The sequence below is a fragment of the Oncorhynchus masou genome, chromosome 19 (genome assembly GCF_036934945.1).
Source record: "Oncorhynchus masou masou isolate Uvic2021 chromosome 19, UVic_Omas_1.1, whole genome shotgun sequence".
In the NCBI taxonomy this organism is placed as follows: domain Eukaryota; kingdom Metazoa; phylum Chordata; class Actinopteri; order Salmoniformes; family Salmonidae; genus Oncorhynchus; species Oncorhynchus masou.
In genome coordinates, this window is record NC_088230.1 from 19,637,484 (window position 1) to 19,660,956 (window position 23,473).

A 23,473-nucleotide genomic window follows, 5' to 3' on the forward strand; every position below is an offset into this window, starting at 1 on the left:
GATTTCGTCGACTTTGTTAACTAGGGACTGGACATTAGCGAGTGGGTGGTGTGCGCGCATCCGAAGCCTCACTCAGTTCAAATTCCCTGGGAGGTGTAGACAAAGGAGCCACTTTGGGAAAGTCGTATTCCTGGTTGTAGCGCTGGTTGTCACAAAAATATGTATTTGTTTATGTTTCACCTGAAATGGCCATTTTATATTCAAACACTTTACATTTAATCATATCTTTTCTACCCCGTAACATACTAAAATGTGTAGTCAAGTGAAAAAATAACAACCAGAAAAGGAGCTTAAAATGAAATTGAAATGTGAATCAATGTGTTTATCACAAAGGTCAATAACTAGATGTGATGTTTAGTCACACACTCATATGAACGATGTAATCTTTGAAAACAAGGGTTTAGGAGGTTTTGTTTGCCATCAGTATGTTCTAGGACTCATAAAACATGCCAACTACACAAAATACATGTTTTTGGTCATTTTCTTTAGGTTTAACTTCTTAAATAATGGTGGTGGATCCATTTGTTAAAATACTGTGAAATTAACAAGGTAGGTAATATAATGTATTTCCTAATAACATTTAATAGAGCTGTACTTATTCCATAGCAAGTTTTTATAGAGCAGGTTGACATTTATTGATATGAATCTTGTCCTGGAGGCAGTACTAAGTGAATTCCACAAGATGGGCCAGCTGCTAAGTCAAAATTGTCTATATATCGTTAATATATATTTTTTTGGTTTGTTTTAAGATTTCGGGTTTTAATTTAAGGTTAGGGTTAAAATCAGATTTGATTAATTTCTAGCTGTGCCATCTAGTGCTACCCTGCAGATGAGTCATCCGAATAAATGCCAACCTGCCTTTATTGGCAGCTTGAGGGAGTCAACGTTAGTCCTTAGTTCTGTGCTGCCCTCTGCTGCTGCGCAAAGGAACATCTTAAATCAACACTACAGTATGATACAGAAGCAGCAGTCAATGAAACGGCAACCTACATTTCTGTATAATAGGAAACACAAATCAAATACTGAATATATTAAATCATGTGTTTATAATTTTCAATGTCAACACTACAGTACTTACATTCTGTTGTCATTTAGAATGTTATGTTACAAAATATATAATACATAGGCCTACATTCTCACCTCCTGAAATTTCCCAATTTCCATGATTTAAGAAAACAAACCTTAAAGAAAACATTTCCAAAGAAGAGACAACATAAAAAGTGCAGAATGATGTATTAGACAATACTGAACATTGTTAAACAGGAATTAGACTGAGGTGTAATGAGAACTTGCAGCCTTGATGACACAGCACTGTTGATATTGGTAGATTAAAGGTCAAAATGGAAGGTAAGGGTTGACTCTTCAACAACAGTAATAGAAAGGAGAAAATAGTTCAAACTCAAAGCGACAGTAGTTCAACTTATGGTTAATGTATCGAAACAACGTCTATGTAAAGTGGGACAAGGCTTTCAGGATTTTATTTATTTTTTATGACACAGGAAAGTTACTTTGATTCAGAGGAGTCTGGCTGGCTGACTTTAGAAACCGTGAGCCAAAAACTCAACTTCCCAAGATGAAGTGGGTATCTCACCTTGAGGTCTACAGCTGGAGTAGGCGGCAGTTCATGGCATTACATTCCACAATGGAACAGTCCTCAAGTATTCTGACATGGTACAGCGAATAAGAGCATTTCTTCCTCCATTCGTGATGTCCACAGCAGGCAGCGTCATGCAAAGATACAGAGCAGGAAGAGCAGGCCAGGTCTACCAGGAATATGTCAACTCCCTTATTTCTGCAGTTCATGTGATGTGCTGAATGTCTCATACACATTGGCAGCAAACTCCTTCACTTGGTCTATCATCAGGAGATCCTTCAAAGAGGAAAAGTGTCATCCTTAGACTCTAGACTTAAAACATGCTGGGATTCAAAAATGGAAATCCTTCCCAAAGGCACATGAGCATCTTACCTGTACAAAGTGACTTGGTATTTCACTGCAGATGGAGTGGATCTGTCCATTCACAATGGGGATGATTTTGGCAACTGGGAGACTTACATGAGAGAGACTGGAAGAGATTGTGGAGGGGGCATTAATTGACAGGTAGATTCATTTTATACAAAAAAATGTTTTCATTTGTAGAATTCAGAAAGTGATTTACTATGACAAGTGACCTCCCATAAATTGCTGCCAACTAAATTCATCCACAAAAAAACAGACCTATCAGGTGTAGTGATGGGGGTGGAGTCTCCTTGTGCTCCGGGTGGGGGCCGGAAAAACTCTGCCATGTTGTCAAGGAAACGGTTGAAGCCCCTGTTCAGGCAGGTGTTGAGTACAGTGCCGAAGTCCGGGCTGGAGAACAGAGGGGGCACAGTTCAGCACACCCACACGCAAGATAAACCTCTCTAAATAAGGGTCAATGAGTGTTAGGCCTCCATTTTACCTTTCAAGCATGTCTCTGGTTTCATTGAGCAGCTTTATCGTAGTGACATCATTCTCCGTCAGACCACAGGCCTGTCAAACAATTAAATAATGTAAACCCCAGTTTTAACCCAAATAAACAAAACAAAAAAATACATAAAGGTGTATTGTGTATCAGTTCATGACCATTAATCTGACCAGGGTTGACAATCCAGCAATGGTTGGAACCGGTTCAGGGAACAGAAACGAAAACCAGATTTGTATTTATTTATTTAGGAACAGAACCGGAAGCCATCTATACTATTCCGGAACCTAATCGTTATTTTAAAAGCATGGGAACCAGTTAATATCATTCCAGGCATTTTTTCCAGTCCCACAGAAACTCTAAGAAATTGCCTATGCAAAGCCCTCCCTCTGTCGCTCAGAAACGTATATGCCAGTGTCTGCCTGCCAGCTGCAAATCTTTGCCAGTGGGTGTGTGTGTAGGCTACCTACCCCTCTCCTCTGAAGTATAGGTTACTGTAGCTTACAGCTGGCCAAGCTAGTGGAACTCGCTTAGTACTGCCTCCAGGACAAGATTCATACCAATAAAAAGCACGATTCAGGCATTAGGGAAATATGTTTAAAATAATAGATTAACTTTTTCCAAGTTAAGGATACTACAGCTTCACATTGGAAGTATTAACTACAAGATATAAGACTTGTTTTTAGCTTGTTCCCTAGCTAACATTTGCTCTGGTCCAACGTTAAACCAACTCAGAAGTCCAAAGATATTCAAAGTTCCTCCATAGAAGCCACTCTCTTTCCATAGGTATAATTCTGTGGGCCTAATTCAGATAATGCATGTCATAACAAGATGCCTCCATCCCCTCTCGCTTCACCCGCAAAATTTCAGTTGCATCTTGTGCCCTACATTGTTTTTGCTGGTTTAGTTTGCTGGTCTGCTGGTCGGAACAGTAAAAAAAAAAAAAAAAAAATAAAAAAGGGCAGGTGGGGGCTGTCACCTGTGCAGCCAGAGTGTTCTCCTCATCAGGCATCATGTACCAGGAGAGAGGTCTGTGTGTGGAGCCCCCGTCTCCCTCCTCCACCTGGGCTCTGATCTGGTTAAGGTGCTGCTCCAGCTCCTGAAGGGACAGATTCTGCTTCAGGGACACCCTGGGTGGGTGGGTGGGTGGGCGGGGAGACAGACAGACACACAGTCACTGACAGACAGGCAAAAGCATCACACGTGACTTAATCCTCCTAATGTGGTTTGAGGTGCTGCTGTGCAATGCGTGCATGTGGCTGGCACTGACTCACCCGCCCAATGTGTTCTGCACAGCTTTCTTAACAGCTGTTATCATCTCACTCAACCCTTGGGAGTCAGAGAGAATCCGTAAAATGCAAGGATGCTTTATAGCCTGTGGAACTCATTTAGGCTAATCAACAGAGGACTTGTTATACTAAAGGCCTAGCTATTTCAGAAAGCAGAGTAATTGTCTCTTACCATCCCCAAGGAGGTGCTGGATGCTGGAGAGGTATTGTTGTTGCACATCTGGAGGGGCCAAGGGCATCTGGTGAAGCAAAGAACACACAAATGGCATTTATAGACCACCCCACATCCAGAGGTGGTTTTATGGACACAGAGCCAATTCCTGAACAAAAAAAACATTTTAAATAGAGATTCTCCAGGCTAAATGTTTGTCTGGGAATTAAAACTACCCCATAGGGTATACGAGACTGAAGCTTAAAGGCTTACCATGCCACTCTTGCTGACAGAGTTGTCCAAGTATAAGTAGCCACCAATGATATTGAGCTGGACACGGAGTAAAACAACCAACATACATGTACTGTACACAGCCACAACACTTCGGGTGAAACCTGGGGGAATAGGAAAAAGAGTGATCAAATGACTTTAGTTATTGATTCACAACGTAATTGCTGTTAAGGAACAATAACTTACTAATAATCTTCAGGTCCTCCCATATGTCAAGTTTATTTGCTGGTCTAGAAGAGAAACAGCAGATGTCATTAATACCTTAAACTAATAATTTTGTTTAACTATAGCTTTAGCAATCCCCCGACAGAGGTCATAAGACACTTACTTGCTCTTCAGCAGTGTAGTGAGGCTCTCAGAGTTCAGATGATGTAAAATGGCTTCTCTTAATGTAGGGAGCATTGACAACACTAAAAAAAGGGGGAAAAGCATTAACAGGGTGTCAAACTGCACAAATAAGTGCTGTAAGTAACTCAATCGCTTGACATAATGAGTGTTGCAGGAGATTTCTTCTGGGACTATTACTAGGCTGAAGATGATGTGCCGATCAGGTAGACAGCAGTACTGTACCTGTCATGTTGCACGTTCTCTGGTTACTCTCGAAGTGGAACTGACGTCGGGCTTGAGCGATGTACTCTGATGCCTCACGCTCCTGCATCTCTCGGATTTTCTTTTGAGCATATTTACCAAGAAAGTACACACCTGGAACCGGCAAACGTAAGGTCAAGGTAGCTAGAATGAGATTAGCTATTAACTAGATTTACCTACCACGATTATCTTTCAGGACATTCATTTTCTATCCATTTACATAACTTAGCTTTATATATGCATAATCGTCAAAGTTTACATTAAACATTTCTGATAAAGTCCAGACCCACACAGGTAAACATTATGGCTTGCTCGCCAACTTTTCTAAATTATGAAAACGTTAGCACTTGGCTAACTAGCTCAACGTTATCTTGATAGCGTAGCTAGCTAACGTTACCTCCGACAAAAGCTCCAGCGAAAATAAATTTCCTTTTGTGGCGCTTCAGAAAATTCCACGTAGACGAAAACATTTTTGAGACGATTTATAAAGCAGAAGAAACAAAGCACCCAACCGTGTTATTTTCCACAGTCGCACATGACACGAATTTGAACGCTAGCTACATGTCAAACACGGAGGTGGGAAGCTGCGCAAAGCAACATCGATTGATCAGTGTTTCTGCGATCATCTGCAAAATAAATGCCTGCGTGGTCCGTCCAATATTATCTTCCCCTTCAATGTGCGCAAATTTGTTCCAGGTAGACGGTGGGAATTTTATAACTGTCGCATGAGCTCTCTGTAATTGGAGTAGCTAGTTGGTGTAATCTAATTTATCTAGTTTCTCAGACTGTACATTCAACATGGGGACAGAGCATGTGGGGAATGATGTCGTTTCTAAAGAGAACTTCCAGCCATGTGCCGAAGACATACAGAGGTGGATGGCTAATGCCTTTGACATGGTTGGTTTGGCATAGGGCAGCGTTTCCCAAAGTAGTTATTCGAGATCCCATGGGGTGCAGGTTCTGGTTATTGCCCTAACGCTACACCGCTAATTCAATTGATTAAAGCTTGATTAGCTTTGTAGTGCTAGGGCAAAAACCAAAACGTGCACCCATTGGGGGGCCGAGTTTGGGAAACCCTGGCGTAGGTGCAGGACCTATAGCTACAATGCGCCGTTGGTGGTCGGTGTTTAGTTATTTAGGCGTTTCAATAACTTTTAGAGGACGCCAAAACAAATCAGTTACTTTTCTTTTGCGTTTTCACTATGAAGACGCAAAAGAAAAGGAACGGAACCGCGACCACCAACGGCACGTTTTGGCAAGGCAGGACAGGTCAATCCCACCAGTAAATTACAACACACTATTTTAAATGGCTGGTGTACTAATAATAATCTCCACCTCTTTACAGGCAAAAGAAGCTTTGGAGAATGGTGAGGTGCCTGTTGGATGTCTCATGGTCTACAACAATGAGATTCTTGGAAAGGGGAGAAATGAAGTGAATGAAACAAAAAATGTGAGTAACTTAATCATTTCAGCTGAGCTATCACAGGCAAACACATCTCCTAAATGGTTATTTGCTGTGGTTATTGCCTTGTACGTGTCCAAACAAAGGCATTTACCAAAGCCATACCGGTGCCCTAATCTAGTGGTTCTCAAGCCTCTCCTCTTGGATCCATAGACGTTTCACAATGTTGTTGTAGCCCTTTACTAGCTCACCTGGTTCACCTAGTCATGGGCTTGAACTGGCTCACCTGGTTCACCTAGTCATGGCCTTGAACTGGCTCACCTGGTTCACCTAGTCATGGGCTTGAACTGGCTCACCTGGTTCACCTAGTCATGGGCTTGAACTGGCTCACCTGGTTCACCTAGTCATGGGCTTGAACTGGCTCACCTGGTTCACCTAGTCATGGGCTTGAGGATTAGTTGACTCAGTGTTTGGTCTATTCCAGAGCTAGCACTTGGAAGTGCTGGGGATCCCAGAGGAGAGGTTTGAGAACCACTGGAATCGTTATCTTTCTCCTATCCTTCCAACACCATGCCTGTTAATGTTAGCTGTCTCTGTGTGTTCCAGGCCACTCGCCATGCTGAGATGGTGGCTCTGGACCAGGTGCTGGAGTGGTGTCGTCATAGAGACCTGGACACCAGGACAGTGTGTGAGAGGACTGTGCTCTACGTGACTGTGGAGCCTTGCATCATGTGTGCAGGAGCTCTTCGCCTGACCAGTATCCTTATGACCTCATCAACCAGTCTCCACTTGGGTTCACCTAGTTTACTGTAGCATTTGTGTAGGTTTGTTGTGAGGGTTTACCTCAAATGATTCTGTATAGGATGGCCAATCAAAAATGGATATTTTGACCAATGGGTAAAATAATATGTTGTGTAAATAATCCTCCAAGAAAACCAATGGTCCAAACCTCATGTCTCATCATAATCTGTTCAAAAATTATTGTAGTTTTGACCCTTGTAAAATGGGGGTGACTAAATCAATGGAGGCCAGAGGGAAAAAAGTGGTCAAAAATCTGGAAAAACAGCTAGGCTGGATTCTGTGCAAGAATGAAGGTTACTGACTACCTGACAGGGTGGCGTTCCTGTTGAAATCGTCATCTGTCTTCTCGAATCCGCAGGACATAGATTAATATAGACATAAAATGGTTAGCGAGTTTGAGACATGGCATGTAGAATTTTCACATTTTAGTACACATTTGAAATTCCTGTTCTTTTCAGAAGATTTCTCACAAAACAAGCGTATCTGTGAAATGTCAACGGAACACTGAGCGTATACCAAGCTTTTTATTTTCAGTCGTTCACCTTTAATTCAGCTCTTGTCAAGCTAATTTAGCCTTTTGCGACCCGCTGATACAACTCTGAAGACGACAAATGTAAAGTCCTCAAATTGTTACGAGAAACCTGCTCCGCTATGTCAAAAGAGCCCAGTGCTTATTATTGGATGTATTAGGTTAATTAGGTTATGAAATCTGAGTTTTAGGATATCATGTTAATAATCTGTTAGAGAAAGACCCCACTGAACGGTTCAGCACATTTACAATCATATGTCTTGTTAAAATGTATTTAATAACATAAGGAAGTGGAATTTCATCACCAAAGCTCGTTTTCCACCCACTCTTGGAAGAATGGGTGGACACCCTACTCTGTAGGACATGTCCGAGAGCGAGTTTGTTTTGCCTGATGCCCCGGGTGGGTGGAAATTTCACTTGAGGCCCAATAGAATGGTCTAAAATGTGCGAACTCCGCCCACCCGCGGCACCCGGGTGTTTTAAACCTCTTTTTCCTTTTTAAATTGTATTTATGTATATATATTTTTTTTTTACCCCCTTTTTCGATCTTGTCTCATCGCTGCAACTCCTCAACGGGCTCTGCGGAGAAGGCCGAGTCATGCGTCCTCCAAAGCGTGCTTCTTAACACCCACCCGCTTAACTCGGAAGCCAGCCGCACCGATGTGTCGGAGAAAACACCGTCTAAGGCACCACCAAGTCTGTAGTGCCTTAGACCGCTGTGTCACTCGGGATGCCCCTCATGATCAATTTTACCTTAACAGTGCAGCAGACATTCCTCTAGTGGTCTATGGATGTAATAATGACAGGTTTGGTGGCTGTGGATCTGTTCTAGACATCCCCTCGGCTGATCTACCTCACACTGGCTCATCATTTAAGGTACAATATGTCGTCCAGTGTTCACAGCATTCTTTTTGAACCCAGTTTCTCTTTGTGCTTTTGTTGGAAAGAGACTGATTATCTTGTGCTGAAATGCATCAGAGCCTAGTCTAGAGTTGAGTAGGATCATTAATTGACTTCAGGAGGGCAATGATTAAACAATTGCTCCTTCATTTTCAGTGTATCTCTGGCTTCAGAGCAGAGGAAGCAGTGGAGATGCTGAAGGCTTTTTATAAACAGGAGAACCCTAATGGTAAGAACTGCTCATTTAGGATTTATCTCATTCTGTAACCAGCATTATACGTATCTAAGTATTATCATGTACATTATAGTTGCACAACTTTAAAAGACAGTGTTTTCCATTTCAGCTCCCAAGCCAAAGACGAGGAAGGAGTGATATTTTGTTGGTGTCCAGCAGGGGGCTCTAGACTTTAAGAAATGAGGTGTGGAGCAGAGAAGGATGATGTAAATGGAGTAGCTAACAAAGCTCTTTCCCTAAACAGACTTGGATTTGTCTTTCTGACAAAGGAATCAAATAGATTTTTTTTGTGTTCTCACTTATTTGCTCAGGCGTTTGTGTTAGCACTCATTTTCATTTTCATATTATTGACAGTGTATTAGACCCTTACAGTATAGTTTGGCTGGACACAAACGTCTGGAAAGTGGCTTGATTGTGACGCTTTGCAGGCTCTGTATCTTTCCTGTGTGGTTGGCTATGTGAGGAGCTGCTGCTGACTTTATTATGGTTATTAGTGTATAGTACCAAGTAGACAGAAACTGTCCGGACTGCATTATTGTCTGGGTTCTCTCCTTCTCCATGTTCTCATCTAACCCAGAATGTGATCTCACTCTGAGCACCCTGGGTCTAGGATGAGCTGAGCTTAAGGCAGGTACCGGGGGCCTCTCAGCAACCTCTAAAGGAGCTCTCTCTCTCTGGCGTCAGTCATCAACCTCCGTCATGGATCTGAAATCAGTGTTGCCCCCCGAGGCCATTTCCCACTCCAATGTATCATGTCTGTGATAGTTTCTGGGTTTGTTATGCATGTCTTGGATTGTTAAGTACTGGCGTCGTCATGTACAGTAGGATGGCGGTTCTCTACTTTGAAAATGTTGTTATTACTAAGTGGCATAGCTGCTTTGTGATTTATTTATTTTCTGCTGAAGAACAAATACGTATTCACAGCATTAGTCTCAGCGGGAGAAGGAACACTGAATAGTATAATAGATTGGGAGCGCCCATGCAGACAGTCCTGTCTCTCCTACTGAATGACTAGGCCAGACTTCACTGCAGAGGGACCATATTTCAATGTGGGACCAACTTATTTCAGATCAGAAAGGAGACAAATGTCCGCTCCATCGACTCCCGCAGGTATTTTGATCTCCGTCTCAGTAGCCACCAACACTCACACCAGCACTGCAGTTTGGTGTGTGACAAACGGAATGTGTTTGTAGCATAGAGCACAGCTGTGAGGGGTAATAGTCAGTCTGAAGCGCCTCCCCTTCACTTGCAGCAGGCAGGCAGCATCCCTCAGCCTTAAACCCTTCTCTTCCCTGGACAGGATCAGGAACAGAGGAAGTAACAGCCCAGTCAGCATCAGACAGCTCCGGTTGTACCAGCTCCAAGTGACTTCTCCACACTGACCTGCTGTAGCTTTCACTATGGTTTCAAACTCTCTCTTGTATATCTAATAAAACTTTTTTTGAAATGCACAAAATGTTCTCTTTATTTAGTTCAACTACCGTATGTAGTTTTATTCACCAATGTAAATGTTGTGGATAAACACTTTCTGAAGGTGACAATGTAAGTTTGAAGAATTGCGAACCTCTAGCTAGTGATCACCATTGCTATATCTACAGGACATTTGACAATTTATTTCAGATTTTCAGTAACTGACTGGTGTTTGAGAGTTTTCTACAATAAGAGAACAGTGATTATCACCTACCGGCTGCAGTGTAATTATTCTTAATCACTTAATACCGTCACGTCCCCCTGGATTTGTGTATTATGACTCATTCCTTTAAAGGTTTCAAATCTTTGATTGCGGCTGTGGTGAGTTAGATGCAATCTCTTGCCCTTGGCTACATTCTAACTATACAACCCCCCCAGAAAGTCACTCCTGCAGAGCTCTGCTGCTCCAGCCAAAGTACCACTCAGGATCCCTGTCTCAGACTGGCACAGTACACTTGCTCAGCTGCCCGCCCGCCCACACACATCCGGCAGACTCGCACACACACACCTTGCCAACGGATCTGTACTCTGTATTTTCTGTGCTTGGAGGCTGCAGGGGTTGAGAACCATCACAGTGAGTACTTGGAGCCACGATGCAGGGCTATATCTGGGCCGCCATCTTGTGGCTGCAGATTTAGCTGCGTTGTTTTCCACCTAGTGGGGCCTGGAGACAAAGTTGCATTTAAACAGCTTTTACCTCCACTGATGTCGATACACGTTGAGCGGTAATGTTATCTGGCTCTGCCATTTCTGCCTGTGAGTTTGTAGTCATGACACTTTTGATTGGCTTTGACTAAGCCTTGCATGTTGCTCAAGCTTTTCCTGCTTACCAAACACTGTTTTTGCCCTAATTACTATGCTAATGTATGCCAGCAAAATCCTTCAAAATGCATTCAATTTGTCACCTCCACATGGGGGACCGGCAGTGTTAATGAGAAGACTGAAGTGTCGTTCTCTTGTTATCAAGCTGACAGAGCCTGTGACTGTGCACACATTCCGCCATTACAAAAGTGTATACAAAACAACTTAACCGGGCAAAGATGTCATTCTCTATCAGGATGAAAAACCACAGTTGTCAAGACCACCTATTTCTGTTTCACTAGAGAGGGATGGATGAGAAGGGTTTCATTTTTCCATCTAATTGAGCTGACAGCTGTTATTACAGGAGTTGGTTCTGGTGGGACACTTTAAGAGGTTTTGTTGAATATAAAAGTGAGGATAGCTAGAGAGGAGATTTAGTATGCTGTGGTATTTGCCTGTTTTGGCTCTGTTTAAACATTGGTGTTAATAGGGTTGTAATAAATTGGCAGTCTGTTTAAAAATGATAAACAGCAGCGGAGATCATATCACTCTCGAAATAAACGTACAGCCACTCAAAGAATGTACCAAATGTTTCTATTATATACTGTGGTATACTTACATTATAGGCTAACATATTATTTCGAGAGAGCTTTTGAGGTCTGTCTCCCAGAGTCACTAGAGCCTTGGAATAGTTGTGAATAAAAATACATATTATGGGTACATTTCTTCTGCATTGAGCTTCTTGGTTATTTAGTGTGTCTTTATGGACTGGAATGTGTGTGTTTCTCGTTAAGTGCTTGTCCAGCGCTGCACAAAGGAATTGTTATGTTTGGACCGAGTGTGTCTGAAAAAGCAAGGCAGAAATTGCCAGTGAAAATATAGAGCAAAAATGAAATCATATGTGTGGTTATTTTTAATTGAATGGCTGGGCTGTCATTCCCATGGAACTTAGTGTTGTGTGAGTCTGTGCAGAGAAGAGCTGTAGTGAGACTGGCTGACACACACACACACACACACACACGTCCACGACACCTCTGACTCGCTCTAAATAACAACTTTTTATTGAAAGACCATACACTTTAAATGCGGTCATCCTTTTTCTTTTTTTTTTACGAAAGCATTAAAACAAGAAAGGTTATTTTGGAGCATCGGAGCTGCCAGTCTGGCTGTCCCAGAAAATAACATTCTGTGGTACAGCTGTTAGACAATACACATCCAAGAAAAGGCCATCATTCATGCCACTGTAGGAGATGCCCTCGCTGGAAAGCACTCCAGTCAAAAGAAAAAACAGAAGAGAATTTGAATACATGGCTTTTGCTAACTCTGCTGGCGTGCCTAAGCATCTTAAGATAAATATCATACCGTAGCAGTTAGTTCATTCCACTAATACAGTACACTCTGTGTTCAGATAATAACTTGAGCCTTTGAGGTGGATGAACAGGATGATTAAATATTAATAAGTGGGTAAATGTAATGTCATCGTCATACCTCCAGTGAATAGAAAGGTGGAGAATTCATATCCCACCTTGTCATCGACAGAAAAAAGGCATCTCAGTTCTTAGCTACAGTCTCAACAATTTTAAGAGGAGGACTCCGAACGCAGCTTTAAAAGCCAACATAATATTCCCACGTATTTTTCCATCATTTATTTACACAGTGGTTGTTATTCTGCAGTCCGGGTCGGGATTGGGCCCGTCTTTGCGGCAGCCCAGTGAGGACTGGGTCTTGACGGCAAGGTTCCCACACGTGTTGGCCTTCAGTCGGATTTAGCCTTGTCTGTGTCTAGAACACCTGGAAGACAGAGAAATATCAAGGCACGGTTTTCTCTACTTTAATCGTACACAACTCAAATCACTGGTGCTGAGGGAAATATGAAGTTGTATAAGACAGAACAGAAATATTAACAGTTTGTAAATGTAGAGAGTTTTCAGAGACCATAGTTGCAAATACCACTTTATATCCAAAATGAAAAACCAATTGAACATTCATAGCTGACCAATTGGCCTCATATATCTATCATCAAATGTCCCATATGGGCAAATTGAGGTTATGTTGGAGTGGTGAGATGGGAACATGAGCTCTGAAGGATGGAGCTAAATCACAGCAGGACTAAACCAAGGAGAGGAGAGAGGGGATTGGAAAGGAGAGAGCAAAAGAGAGAGCCAGGGAGAGTGGATTGGAAAGAAGTGAAGTGGGAGAGAGAGGATGGACTAGAGGATGAAGGGATTAGAAAGAAAAGAGAGGAGGGAGAAAGAGGAGAGAACATGGGTGAAGGGAGGGGAATGGTAGAGAGAGTGAGAAAAGAGAGGAGAAGAGGAGACCGGAGAGGACAAGATAAATGAGAATGGACAGAGAGATGAGGGAATAATGAGCAGATCAAAGGATGTAGAAGTTTGTGATAGGAAATGGAATGGTTGTGCTGATTTGTTGGGTCGGTGTCAAACAGGTGGGAGGAGAAGGGATGGAGGGATTTGGTGTCTGCTAGCTGCAGTCAACTCTTCTTCTCTCCTCTCATTTCCCATCTGTTACTCAGCACCGCAGGTAGCACTACTCCCACAGACCTCCCAGCCCGCACTTTTAATGGAAATGGGTACAGGAATGTGTGTGTGAGCTCAAGTTTGTGCAGGTGTGTGAGTGTATGTGCAGTGTGTGTGTGTGTGGGTAAATATGTTAGTGTTACACATTTTGCACTCGTTTGCACTTGTGTGTGTGGGTGAGTGCTGGTGTGAGTGCAAGAACTAATAGAGGCTCTGAAATCACAGGGATTCTGTGCAGGGATTTGCGCCAGGACAGGCACCTAACATGCTATTCTGCTTCGCACTATGGCTGGCTGGCTGGCTGGCTGGCTGGCTGGCTGGCTGGCTGGCTGGCTGGCTGGCTGGCTGGCAGGCAGGCAGGCAGGCAGGCAGGCAGGCAGGCAGGCAGGCAGGCAGGCAGGCAGGCAGGCAGGCAGGCAGGCAGGCAGGCAGGCAGGCAGGCAGGCAGGCAGGCAGGCAGGCAGGCAGGCAGGCAGGCAGGCAGGCAGGCAGGCAGGCAGGCAGGCAGGCAGGCAGGCAGGCAGGCAGGCAGGCAGGCAGGCAGGCAGGCAGGCAGGCAGGCAGGCAGGCAGGCAGGCAGGCAGGCAGGCAGGCAGGCAGGCAGGCAGGCAGGCAGGCAGGCAGGCAGGCAGGCAGGCAGGCAGGCAGGCAGGCAGGCAGGCAGGCAGGCAGGCAGGCAGGCAGGCAGGCAGGCAGGCAGGCAGGCAGGCAGGCAGGCAGGCAGGCAGGCAGGCAGGCAGGCAGGCAGGCAGGCAGGCAGGCAGGCAGGCAGGCAGGCAGGCAGGCAGGCAGGCAGGCAGGCAGGCAGGCAGGCAGGCAGGCAGGCAGGCAGGCAGGCAGGCAGGCAGGCAGGCAGGCAGGCAGGCAGGCAGGCAGGCAGGCAGGCAGGCAGGCAGGCAGGCAGGCAGGCAGGCAGGCAGGCAGGCAGGCAGGCAGGCAGGCAGGCAGGCAGGCAGGCAGGCAGGCAGGCAGGCAGGCAGGCAGGCAGGCAGGCAGGCAGGCAGGCAGGCAGGCAGGCAGGCAGGCAGGCAGGCAGGCAGGCAGGCAGGCAGGCAGGCAGGCAGGCAGGCAGGCAGGCAGGCAGGCAGGCGTCCTGAGGGCTTACATTTGGAGCCGTCCCAGATGTAGCTGTTGAGGATCTCTCCCAGGACGTAGTAGATGTTAATCAGGACAGTGAGGCAGAAGAAGAAGGCCACCTTCGCCAGGGGACTGATCTGCTCCAACAGGGGGTAGACCCACACGCCGGTCACATGGTTCACCCAGCACATCCTGACATGAGAGCGAGAGGGAGGTAGGGGTTAGACAGAGGACAAAGATATAAGGAAAGAGAGAGAGTGCAGAGTTTATACTTTTATATTACAGCCAGCTGTCTGTGTCAATAGAGGCTCAAAGTTGGCCAAAGTGGAGATCCTTTGTTGCTGCCATACACCCACTGTCTGTGTCACTTTGTCTGTCTGCCTTCTAGAGTATTCAGCCACATCCCTTTCATAAAGTCAGTCTGGTCCAGCGAGTGTCTGACAGACAGCACACCCACATGGTTGTCTTACTGTAGGAATCCAGACTAAACATTTTTAATAGTGAGTTGATGATATAAACGTACCCGTCCTAAACTATGCCGAACCACTGAAATGGAGTACATACAGTACATGTAATGCTATACTTAAACATACAGTACTACCGATACAGTACAGTGGTAGAGGACATTAGAAGGACCATCAGTGTCAGTGGATTGAGGCAACGTGCCCTCAAAGGAGAGAGACACTGCTAGGAGAGGTCTGAGAGAAAGAGACACTGCTATGAGAGATCTCAGAGAGAGAGAGAGACAATGCTAGGAGAGGACTCAGAGAGAGAGAGAGACACTGCTAGAAGAGGTCTCAGAGAAAGAGACACTGCTATGAGAGATATCAGAGAGAGAGAGACACTGCTAGGAGAGGTCTCAGAGAGAGAGACACTGCTAGTAGAGGTCTCAGAGAGAGACACTGCTAGGAGAGGCCTCAGAGAGAGAGACACTGCTAGGAGAGGTCTCAGAGAGAGAGAGAGAGACGCTGCTAGGAGAGGTCTCAGAGAGAGAGAGACACTGCTAGGAGAGGTTTCAGAGAGAGAGACACTGCTAGGAGGGGTCTCAGAGAAAGAAACACTTCTAGGAGAGGTCTCAGAGAGAGAGAGAGACATTCTAGGAGAGGTCTCAGAAAAAGAGACACTGCTATGAGAGATCTCAGAGAGAGAGACACTGCTAGGAGAGGTCTCAGATGAGAGAGTTTGCTAGGAGAGGTCACGAGAAGAGGTCTCAGAGAGAAGGACTGCTAGGAGAGGTATCAGAGAGAGAGACACTGCTAGGAGAGGTCTCAGATGAGAGAGTTTGCTAGGAGAGGTCTCGAGAAGAGGTCTCAGAGAGAGGGCCACTGCAAGGAGAGATCTCAGAGAGAGAGACTGCTAGGAGAGGTCTCAGAGAGAGAGAGACACTGCTAGGAGAGGTCTCAGATGAAAGAGACACTGCTAGGAGAGGTCTCAGGGAGAGGGACACTGCAAGGAGAGATCTCAGAGAGAGAGACTGCTAGGAGAGGTCTCAGAGAGAGAGAGAGACACTGCTAGGAGAGGTCTCAGATGAAAGAGACACTGCTCGGAGAGGTCTCAGAGAGAGGGACACTGCAAGGAGAGATCTCAGAGAGAGAGACTGCTAGGAGAGGTCTCAGAGAGAGAGAGACACTGCTAGGAGAGGTCTCAGATGAAAGAGACACTGCTAGGAGAGGTCTCAGGGAGAGAGACACTGCTCGGAGAGATCTCAGAGAGAGAGAGACACTGCTAGGAGACGTCTCAGAGAGAGAGAAACTGCTAGGTGAGATCTCAGAGAGAGAGAGAGACACTGCTAGGGGAAGTCTCAGATGAGAGAGACACTGCTCGGAGAGATCTCTGCGAGAGAGACACTGCTAGTAGAGATCTCAGAGAGAGAGATAATGCTAGGAGAAGTCTCAGATTAGAGAGACTCTGCTAGGAGAGATCTCAGAGAGAGAGACACTGCTCGGAGAGATCTCAGAGAGAGAGAGAGACACTGCTAGGAGAGGTCAAAGAGATAGAGACACTGCTAGGAGAGGTCTCAGAGAAGAGAGAGATACTTCTAGGGGAGATCTCAGGGAGAGAGACATTGCTAGGACAGGTCTCGTAGAGAGAGATAGAGACACTGCTCGGGGAGGTCTCAAGGATAGACACTGCTAGGAGAGGTCTCAGGGAGAGAGACACTGCTCGGAGAGATCTCAGAGAGAGAGAGACACTGCTAGGAGACGTCTCAGAGAGAGAGAAACTGCTAGGTGAGATCTCAGAGAGAGAGAGACACTGCTAGGGGAAGTCTCAGATGAGAGAGACACTGCTCGGAGAGATCTCTGAGAGAGAGACACTGCTAGTAGAGATCTCAGAGAGAGAGATAATGCTAGGAGAAGTCTCAGATTAGAGAGACACTGCTAGGAGAGATCTCAGAGAGAGAGACACTGCGAGGAGAGATCTCAAAGAGAGAGACACTGCTTGGGGAAGTCTCAGATGAGAGAAACTCTGCGAGGGGAGGTCAGAGAGAGAGACACTGCGAGGAGAGATCTCAGAGAGAGAGACACTGCTAGGAGAGATCTCGAGAAGAGGTCTCAGAGAGAGGGCCACTGCTCGGAGAGGTCTCAGAGAGAGGGACACTGCAAGGAGAGGTCTCAGAGAGAGAGACACTGCGAGGAGAGATCTCAAAGAGAGAGACACTGCTTGGGGAAGTCTCAGATGAGAGAAACTCTGCGAGGGGAGGTCAGAGAGAGAGACACTGCTAGAACAGGTCTCAGAGAGCGAGAGAGACACTGGTAGTAGAGATCTCAGAGAGAGAAACACTGCTAGTAGAGGTCTCAGATGAGAGAGACACTGCTAGGAGAGATCTCAGAGAGAGAAACACTGCTAGGAGAGATCTCAGAGAGAGAGAGAGACACAAAAAGGAGAGGTCTCAGATATAGAGACACTGCTAGGAGAGGTCTCAGAGAAGAGAGAGACACTTCTAGGGGAGATCTCAGGGAGAGAGACACTGCAAGGACAGGTCTCGGAGAGAGAGATAGAGACACTGCTCAGGGAGGTCTCAAGGATAGACACTGCTAGGAGAGGTCTCAGGAAGAGAGACACTGCTAGGAGAGATCTCAGTGAGAGAGACACTGCTAGGAGAGGTCTCAGAGAGAGAGGCACTGCTAGGCGAAGTCTCAGATGAGAGAGACTCTGCAAGGGGAGGTCAGAGAGAGAGACACTGCTAGGAGAGATCTCAGAGAGAGAAACTGCGAGGAGAGATCTCAGAGAGAGAGAGAGAGACACTGGTAGGAGAGATCTCTGAGAGAGAAACACTGCTAGGAGAGGTCTCAGATGAGAGAGACACTGCTAGGAGAGATCTCAGAGAGAGAAACACAGCTAGGAGAGATCTCAGAGAGAGAGAGACACAAATAGGAGAGATCTCAGAGAGAGATACACTGCTATGAGAGGTCTAAGAGATAGAGACACTGCTAGGAGAGGTCTCAGAGAAGAGAGAGAGACACTTCTAGGGGAGATCTCAGGGAGAGAGACACTGCAAGGACAGGTCTCGGAGAGAGAGATAGAGACACTGCTCGGGGAGGTCTCAAGGATAGACACTGCTAGGAGAGGTCTCAGGGAGAGAGACACTGCTAGGAGAGATCTAGGAGAGAGAGACACTGCTTGGAGAGGTCTCAGAGAGGAGAGAGAGAGAGACACTGCTAGGAGAGATCTCAGAGAGATAAAAACTGCTAGGAGAGATCTCAGAGAGAGAGAGACACAAATAGGAGAGGTCCCAGAGAAGAGAGAGAGACACTTCTAGGGGAGATCTCAGAGAGAGAGAGACCCAGTTAGGAGAGGTCTCAGAGAGAGAGAGACACTGCTAGTAGAGATCTCAGAGAGAGAGACAATGTTCGGAGAAGTCTCAGATGAGAGAGACACTGCTAGGAGAGATCTCAGAGAGATAAAAACTGCTAGGAGAGATCTCAGAGAGAGAGAGACACAAATAGGAGAGGTCTCAGAGAAGAGAGAGAGACACTTCTAGGGGAGATCTCAGAGAGAGAGAGACCCAGTTAGGAGAGGTCTCAGAGAGAGAGAGACTGCTAGGAGAGGTCTCAGAGAGAGAGACACTGCTAGGAGAGGTCTCAGATGAGAGAGACACTGCTTGGTGAGATCCCAGAGAGAGAGAGACACTGCTAGGAGGGGTCTCAGATGAGAGAGTTTGCAAGGAGAGGTCACAAGAAGAGGTCTCAGAGAGAGGGACACTGCTTGGAGAGGTCTCGGAGAGAGGGACAATGCTTGGAGAGATCTCAGAGAGAGACACTGTTAGGATATGTCTCAGAGGGAGAGACACTGCTAGGAGAGGTCTCAGAGAGAGAGACACTGCCAGGAGAGATCTCAGAGAGAGAGAGACACTGCTAGGGGAAGTCTCAGATGAGAGAAACTCTGCTAGGGGAGGTCAGAGAGAGAGACACTGGTAGGAGAGATCTCAGAGAGAGAAACACTGCTAGGAGAGGTCTCAGATGAGAGAGTTTGCTAGGAGAGGTCACGACAAGAGGTCTCAGAGAGAGGGACACTGCTAAGAGAGGTCTCAGAGAGAGGGACACTGCTTGGAAAGGTCTCGGAGAGAGGGACAATGCATGGAGAGATCTCAGAGTGAGAGACACTGCTAGGAGGGGTCTCAGATGAGAGAGTTTGCAAGGAGAGGTCACGAGAAGAGGTCTCAGAGAGAGGGACACTGCTTGGAGAGGTCTCAGAGAGAGGGACACTGCTTGGAGAGGTCTCGGAGAGAGACACTGCAAGGAGAGATCGCAGAGAGAGAGAGAGACACTGATAGGAGAGGTCTCAGATAGAGAGACAGTGCTAGGAGAGGTCTCAGAGAGAGAGACACTGCTAGGAGAGGTCTTAGATGAGAAATACTGCTTGGAAAGGTCTCGAGAAGAGGTTTCAGAGAGAGGGACACTGCTAGGAGAGGTCTCGGAGAGAGGGACACTGCTTGGAGAGCTCAGAGAGAGAGACACTGTTAGGAGAGGTCGCAGAGAGAGAGACACTGCTATGAGAGGTCTCAGAGAAGAAAGAGACACTTCTTGGGGAGATCTCAGGGAGAGAGACACTGCTAGGAGAGGTCTCGGAGAGAGAGAGAGAGACACTGCTAGGGGAGGTCTCAAGGATAGACACTTCTTGGAGAGGTCTGAGGGAGAGACACTGCTAGGAGAGGTCAGAGAGAGAGTGAGACACTGCTCTGAGAGGTATCAGAGAGAGAGAGACTGCTAGAGGAGGTCTCAGGGAGAGAGACACTGCTCGGAGACATCTCAGAGAGAGAGAGAGACTGCTAGAGGAGATCTCAGAGAGAGAGACACTGCTTGGAGAGGTCTCAGACAGACAGCCACTGCTAGGAGAGTATCAGAGAGAGAGAGAGAGACACTGCTTGGAGAGGTCTCAGGGAGAGAAAAACTACTAGGAGAAGTCTCAGGGAGAGACACTGCTTGGAGAGATCTCAGAGAGAGAGAGACACTGCCAGGGCAGGTCTCAAGGTGCAAGACACTGCCAGGGGAGATCTCAGGGAGAGAGAGCTCATACAGTACTGGACAAGGGCACATTAGTGAGAGGCAAAAGAGTCTACTGCGTCAGCTGGCCCACTCACAGCCTCCCCTGATTCCAAAGCAATCACTCAAGGTGACTGGCCCTTACCCTGGCCCTTACCCTGGCCCTTACTCTGGCCCTACCCTGGCCCTTACCCTGGCCCTTACTCTGGCCCTTACCCTGGCCCTTACTCTGGCCCTTACCCTGGGCCTTACTCTGGCCCTTACCCTGGCCCTTACCCTGGCCCTTACCCTGGCCCTTACTCTGGCCCTTACCCTGGCCCTTACCCTGGCCCTTACCCTGGCCCTTACTCTGGCCCTTACCCTGGCCCTTACTCTGGCCCTTACCCTGGGCCTTACTCTGGCCCTTACCCTGGCCCTTACCCTGGCCCTTACTCTGGCCCTACCCTGGCCCTTACCCTGGCCCTTACCCTGGCCCTTACTCTGGCCCTTACCCTGGCCCCTACTCTGGCCCTTACCCTGGCCCTTACTCTGGCCCTTACTCTGGCCCTTACCCTGGCCCTTACTCTGGCCCTTACTCTGGACCTTACTCTGGCCCTTACCCTGGCCCTTACCCTGGCCCTTACCCTGGCCCTTACCCTGGCCCTTACTCTGGCCCTTACCCTGGCCCTTACCCTGGCCCTTACCCTGGCCCTTACCTGGCCCTTACCCTGGCCCTTACCCTGGCCCTTACCTGGCCCTTACCCTGGCCCTTACCCTGGCCCTTACCCTGGCCCTTACCCTGGCCCTTACCCTGGCCCTTACCCTGGCCCTTACCCTGGCCCTTACTCTGGCCCTTACTCTGGCCCTTACCCTGGCCCTTACTCTGGCCCTTACTCTGGACCTTACTCTGGCCCTTACCCTGGCCCTTACCCTGGCCCTTACCCTGGCCCTTACTCTGGCCCTTACCCTGGCCCTTACCCTGGCCCTTACCCTGGCCCTTACTCTGGCCCTTACTCTGGCCCTTACCCTGGCCCTTACCCTGGCCCTTACCCTGGCCCTTACTCTGGCCCTTACCCTGGCCCTTACTCTGGCCCTTACCCTGGCCCTTACCCTGGCCCTTACTCTGGCCCTTACCCTGGCCCTTACCCTGGCCCTTACTCTGGCCCTTACTACCCTGGCCCTTACTCTGGCCCTTACCCTGGCCCTTACTCTGGCCCTTACCCTGGCCCTTACCCTGGCCCTTACCCTGGCCCTTACCCTGGCCCTTACCCTGGCCCTTACCCTGGCCCTTACCCTGGCCCTTACCCTGGCCCTTACCCTGGCCCTTACCCTGGCCCTTACCCTGGCCCTTACTCTGGCCCTTACCCTGGCCCTTACCTGGCCCTTACCCCCTGGCCCTTACCCTGGCCCTTACCTTACTCTGGCCCTTACCCTGGCCCTTACCCTGGCCCTTACCCTGGCCCTTACCCTGGCCCTTACTCTGGCCCTTACCCTGGCCCTTACCCTGGCCCTTACCCTGGCCCTGGCCCTTACCCTGGCCCTTACCCTTACCCTGGCCCTTACCCTGGCCCTTACCCTGGCCCTTACCCTGGGCCTTACCCTGGCCCTTACCCTGGCCCTTACCCTGGCCCTTACTCTGGCCCTTACTCTGGCCCTTACTCTGGCCCTTACCCTGGCCCTTACCCTGGCCCTTACCCTGGCCCTTACCCTGGCCCTTACCCTGGCCCTTACCTTGGCCCTTACCCTGGCCCTTATCTTGGCCCTTACCCTGGCCCTTACCCTGGCCCTTACCCTGGCCCTTACCCTGGCCCTTACCCTGGCCCTTACCCGCTGCACAATACGGCTGATCCCACTAATATGTCAAATTGCACTTGAGTCCACAGACGGAAGCTGTTGGGCATCAGTAAGGCGGTGAATTATGTAAATGCTTCAATTAGCTGAATTCAATAATTGGGCAATTAGTTGAATGGCACTTTTAAGTCTTCAAGTTGCACATGTGGAGGTAAACAAGGTGGTTTCTAACAGTGACATTAGTTGTTACATCCGTTGACCTCTATCCTCTTTTATTACGTTCTGTATAATTCCTTCCTAACCAAGAGGGATTTTAGACTATGTTTCTATGGATTCAGGGGAAATCCTTACATGCGATGTTCATTTTAGTAACATAGCATTTCATCACTTGACAATTTGTTGGTGTCTGACAGACTGTACAGATCAGACATGTCTGCCACTGAAGCTTAGCTCGTCCTACTTTAGGCTTGACATCTTTCTCTTTCGCTCTCTCTGTCTATTCCCCTCCCCCTCTCTCTCTGTAACTCCCTGGCTGGGAATCCCCATTTAAGGCAGCCAGAGGAGGCTGCTGAGGGGAGGACGGCTCATAATAATGGCTGGAACGGAGCGAATGGAATGGCATCAAACACATGGAAACCATGTTGGATATATTTGATACCATATTCCATTCATTTTGCTCCAGCCATTACCACGAGTCTGTCCTCCCCAATGAAGGTGCCACCAGCCTCCTGTGAAGACGGCCTATGGATTTACCCAACTCCAGCATAGGGAAACGAGGCAGATTCTCTGACCCTGTGAGACGTGTGGGGATATCATCATCTTCATTTAGCCAGGGATTAAAATGAAGAGAGGTGTTTGTTGCCTGAGGCTCCTACACGTCAGGTGGGTCTGGCAAATCGCCTTTTCCTTGCTGTCGGCCCTGGTTAGCTATGGCTGCAGTAGAGGGCTCCCTTGGCTCCAAGCCTCTCCTCTCTGAGAGCATTAAATGTGCCGTGCTCAGGACTAGGGTCTGGTCCTCTGGTTCTGTAACATGTGTTGTCACAAGGTAGGCCTCCCTGCCAGACCAGAGACAGATCCCCCTCTCTCTCTTTCTTTCTCTCTTGCTTGACTGATAGAGGAGGTTTAGAGGCTGTTTTTTCTGCAGCAGAGACTGTGTGTTACCATGCTCTGAGAAGGTCATCCATCATAAGTGCGTGGAGGGACAGAGCCATGAGGAACGTGGGAATGCAGCTAGCTGCCAGACCTCCGGGCCTGGGGAGGCAGAGGGGAGGGGCGGGGCGGCTGGACATCCCTGTCTTCTCATTAGCCACACAGATCACATTCATCATCAAGACACACAGTATACAGTATTTATACTGTGATGTTGCTGTCATGGTTTCTCTGTTCTGTACAGTATGTACTTATATGTGTCTTATGCCTGTTTTCAAGAGTCTGTTTTAATGGCCCCAAGTGGAAATGGACAATAACATTTTAGGCCTTTTCACACTGCATTGTTCTGAGCCCCTGGCTATCTTAGCCCTGGGCTAGTTTAGCCTGTGTTCACACAAGCATTTGTTAAACCTAGGCTAAGCTTTAGCCCTGTGCTGAGGATTCACACTTGTATTCCAAAGCATTGCACTGTAACAAATTGTTGTACATTTACAGCAACACTTTTAGTTAGCTACTGTAACTCTATATTAGAGTACAGTACTGTAAAGAGCAATGCATT

The 23,473-nt window shown here is 47.4% G+C and overlaps 3 protein-coding genes across 7 annotated transcripts in view; 1 reads left to right on the forward strand and 2 right to left on the reverse strand.

Annotated features, from left to right (window-relative positions):
• Positions 1-554: 554 nt before the first annotated feature.
• Positions 555-5,376, reverse strand: pex3 (peroxisomal biogenesis factor 3). Its single transcript, XM_064925248.1, has 12 exons — positions 5,158-5,376; positions 4,743-4,874; positions 4,501-4,582; positions 4,359-4,402; positions 4,155-4,276; positions 3,903-3,969; positions 3,716-3,770; positions 3,421-3,571; positions 2,439-2,509; positions 2,216-2,347; positions 1,967-2,063; positions 555-1,870 (listed from the first exon to the last, which is right to left on the reverse strand). Exons 1-12 carry the CDS (start codon positions 5,228-5,230, stop codon positions 1,787-1,789), a joined length of 1,110 nt encoding a protein of 369 aa, XP_064781320.1. The 5' UTR covers positions 5,231-5,376; the 3' UTR covers positions 555-1,786.
• Positions 5,377-5,427: 51 nt separating this feature from the next.
• Positions 5,428-10,077, forward strand: adat2 (adenosine deaminase tRNA specific 2). 5 transcript variants are annotated; one of them, XM_064925252.1, is made up of 7 exons: positions 5,428-5,657; positions 6,106-6,210; positions 6,769-6,919; positions 8,259-8,368; positions 8,549-8,621; positions 8,737-8,811; positions 9,205-10,077. In XM_064925252.1, the coding sequence occupies exons 1-6, from the start codon at positions 5,559-5,561 to the stop codon at positions 8,763-8,765; spliced, it is 567 nt and encodes a 188-aa protein (XP_064781324.1). In that variant the 5' UTR covers positions 5,428-5,558; the 3' UTR covers positions 8,766-8,811; positions 9,205-10,077. The 5 variants fall into 5 exon arrangements, with proteins under 5 accessions (XP_064781324.1, XP_064781323.1, XP_064781322.1 ...); XM_064925251.1 differs by having other exon boundaries at positions 9,928-10,077; XM_064925250.1 differs by having other exon boundaries at positions 8,737-10,077.
• Positions 10,078-11,936: 1,859 nt separating this feature from the next.
• Positions 11,937-23,473, reverse strand: part of aig1 (androgen-induced 1 (H. sapiens)) — a 53,014-nt gene continuing 41,477 nt past the window's right edge. Inside the window, exons 5-6 of the mRNA XM_064925249.1 lie at positions 14,541-14,704; positions 11,937-12,689 (exon numbers count right to left, since the gene is read on the reverse strand). Coding sequence (XP_064781321.1) covers positions 12,655-12,689; positions 14,541-14,704 — 199 coding nt within the window. The 3' untranslated portion in view covers positions 11,937-12,654. The remainder of the gene's footprint in view (positions 12,690-14,540; positions 14,705-23,473) is intronic.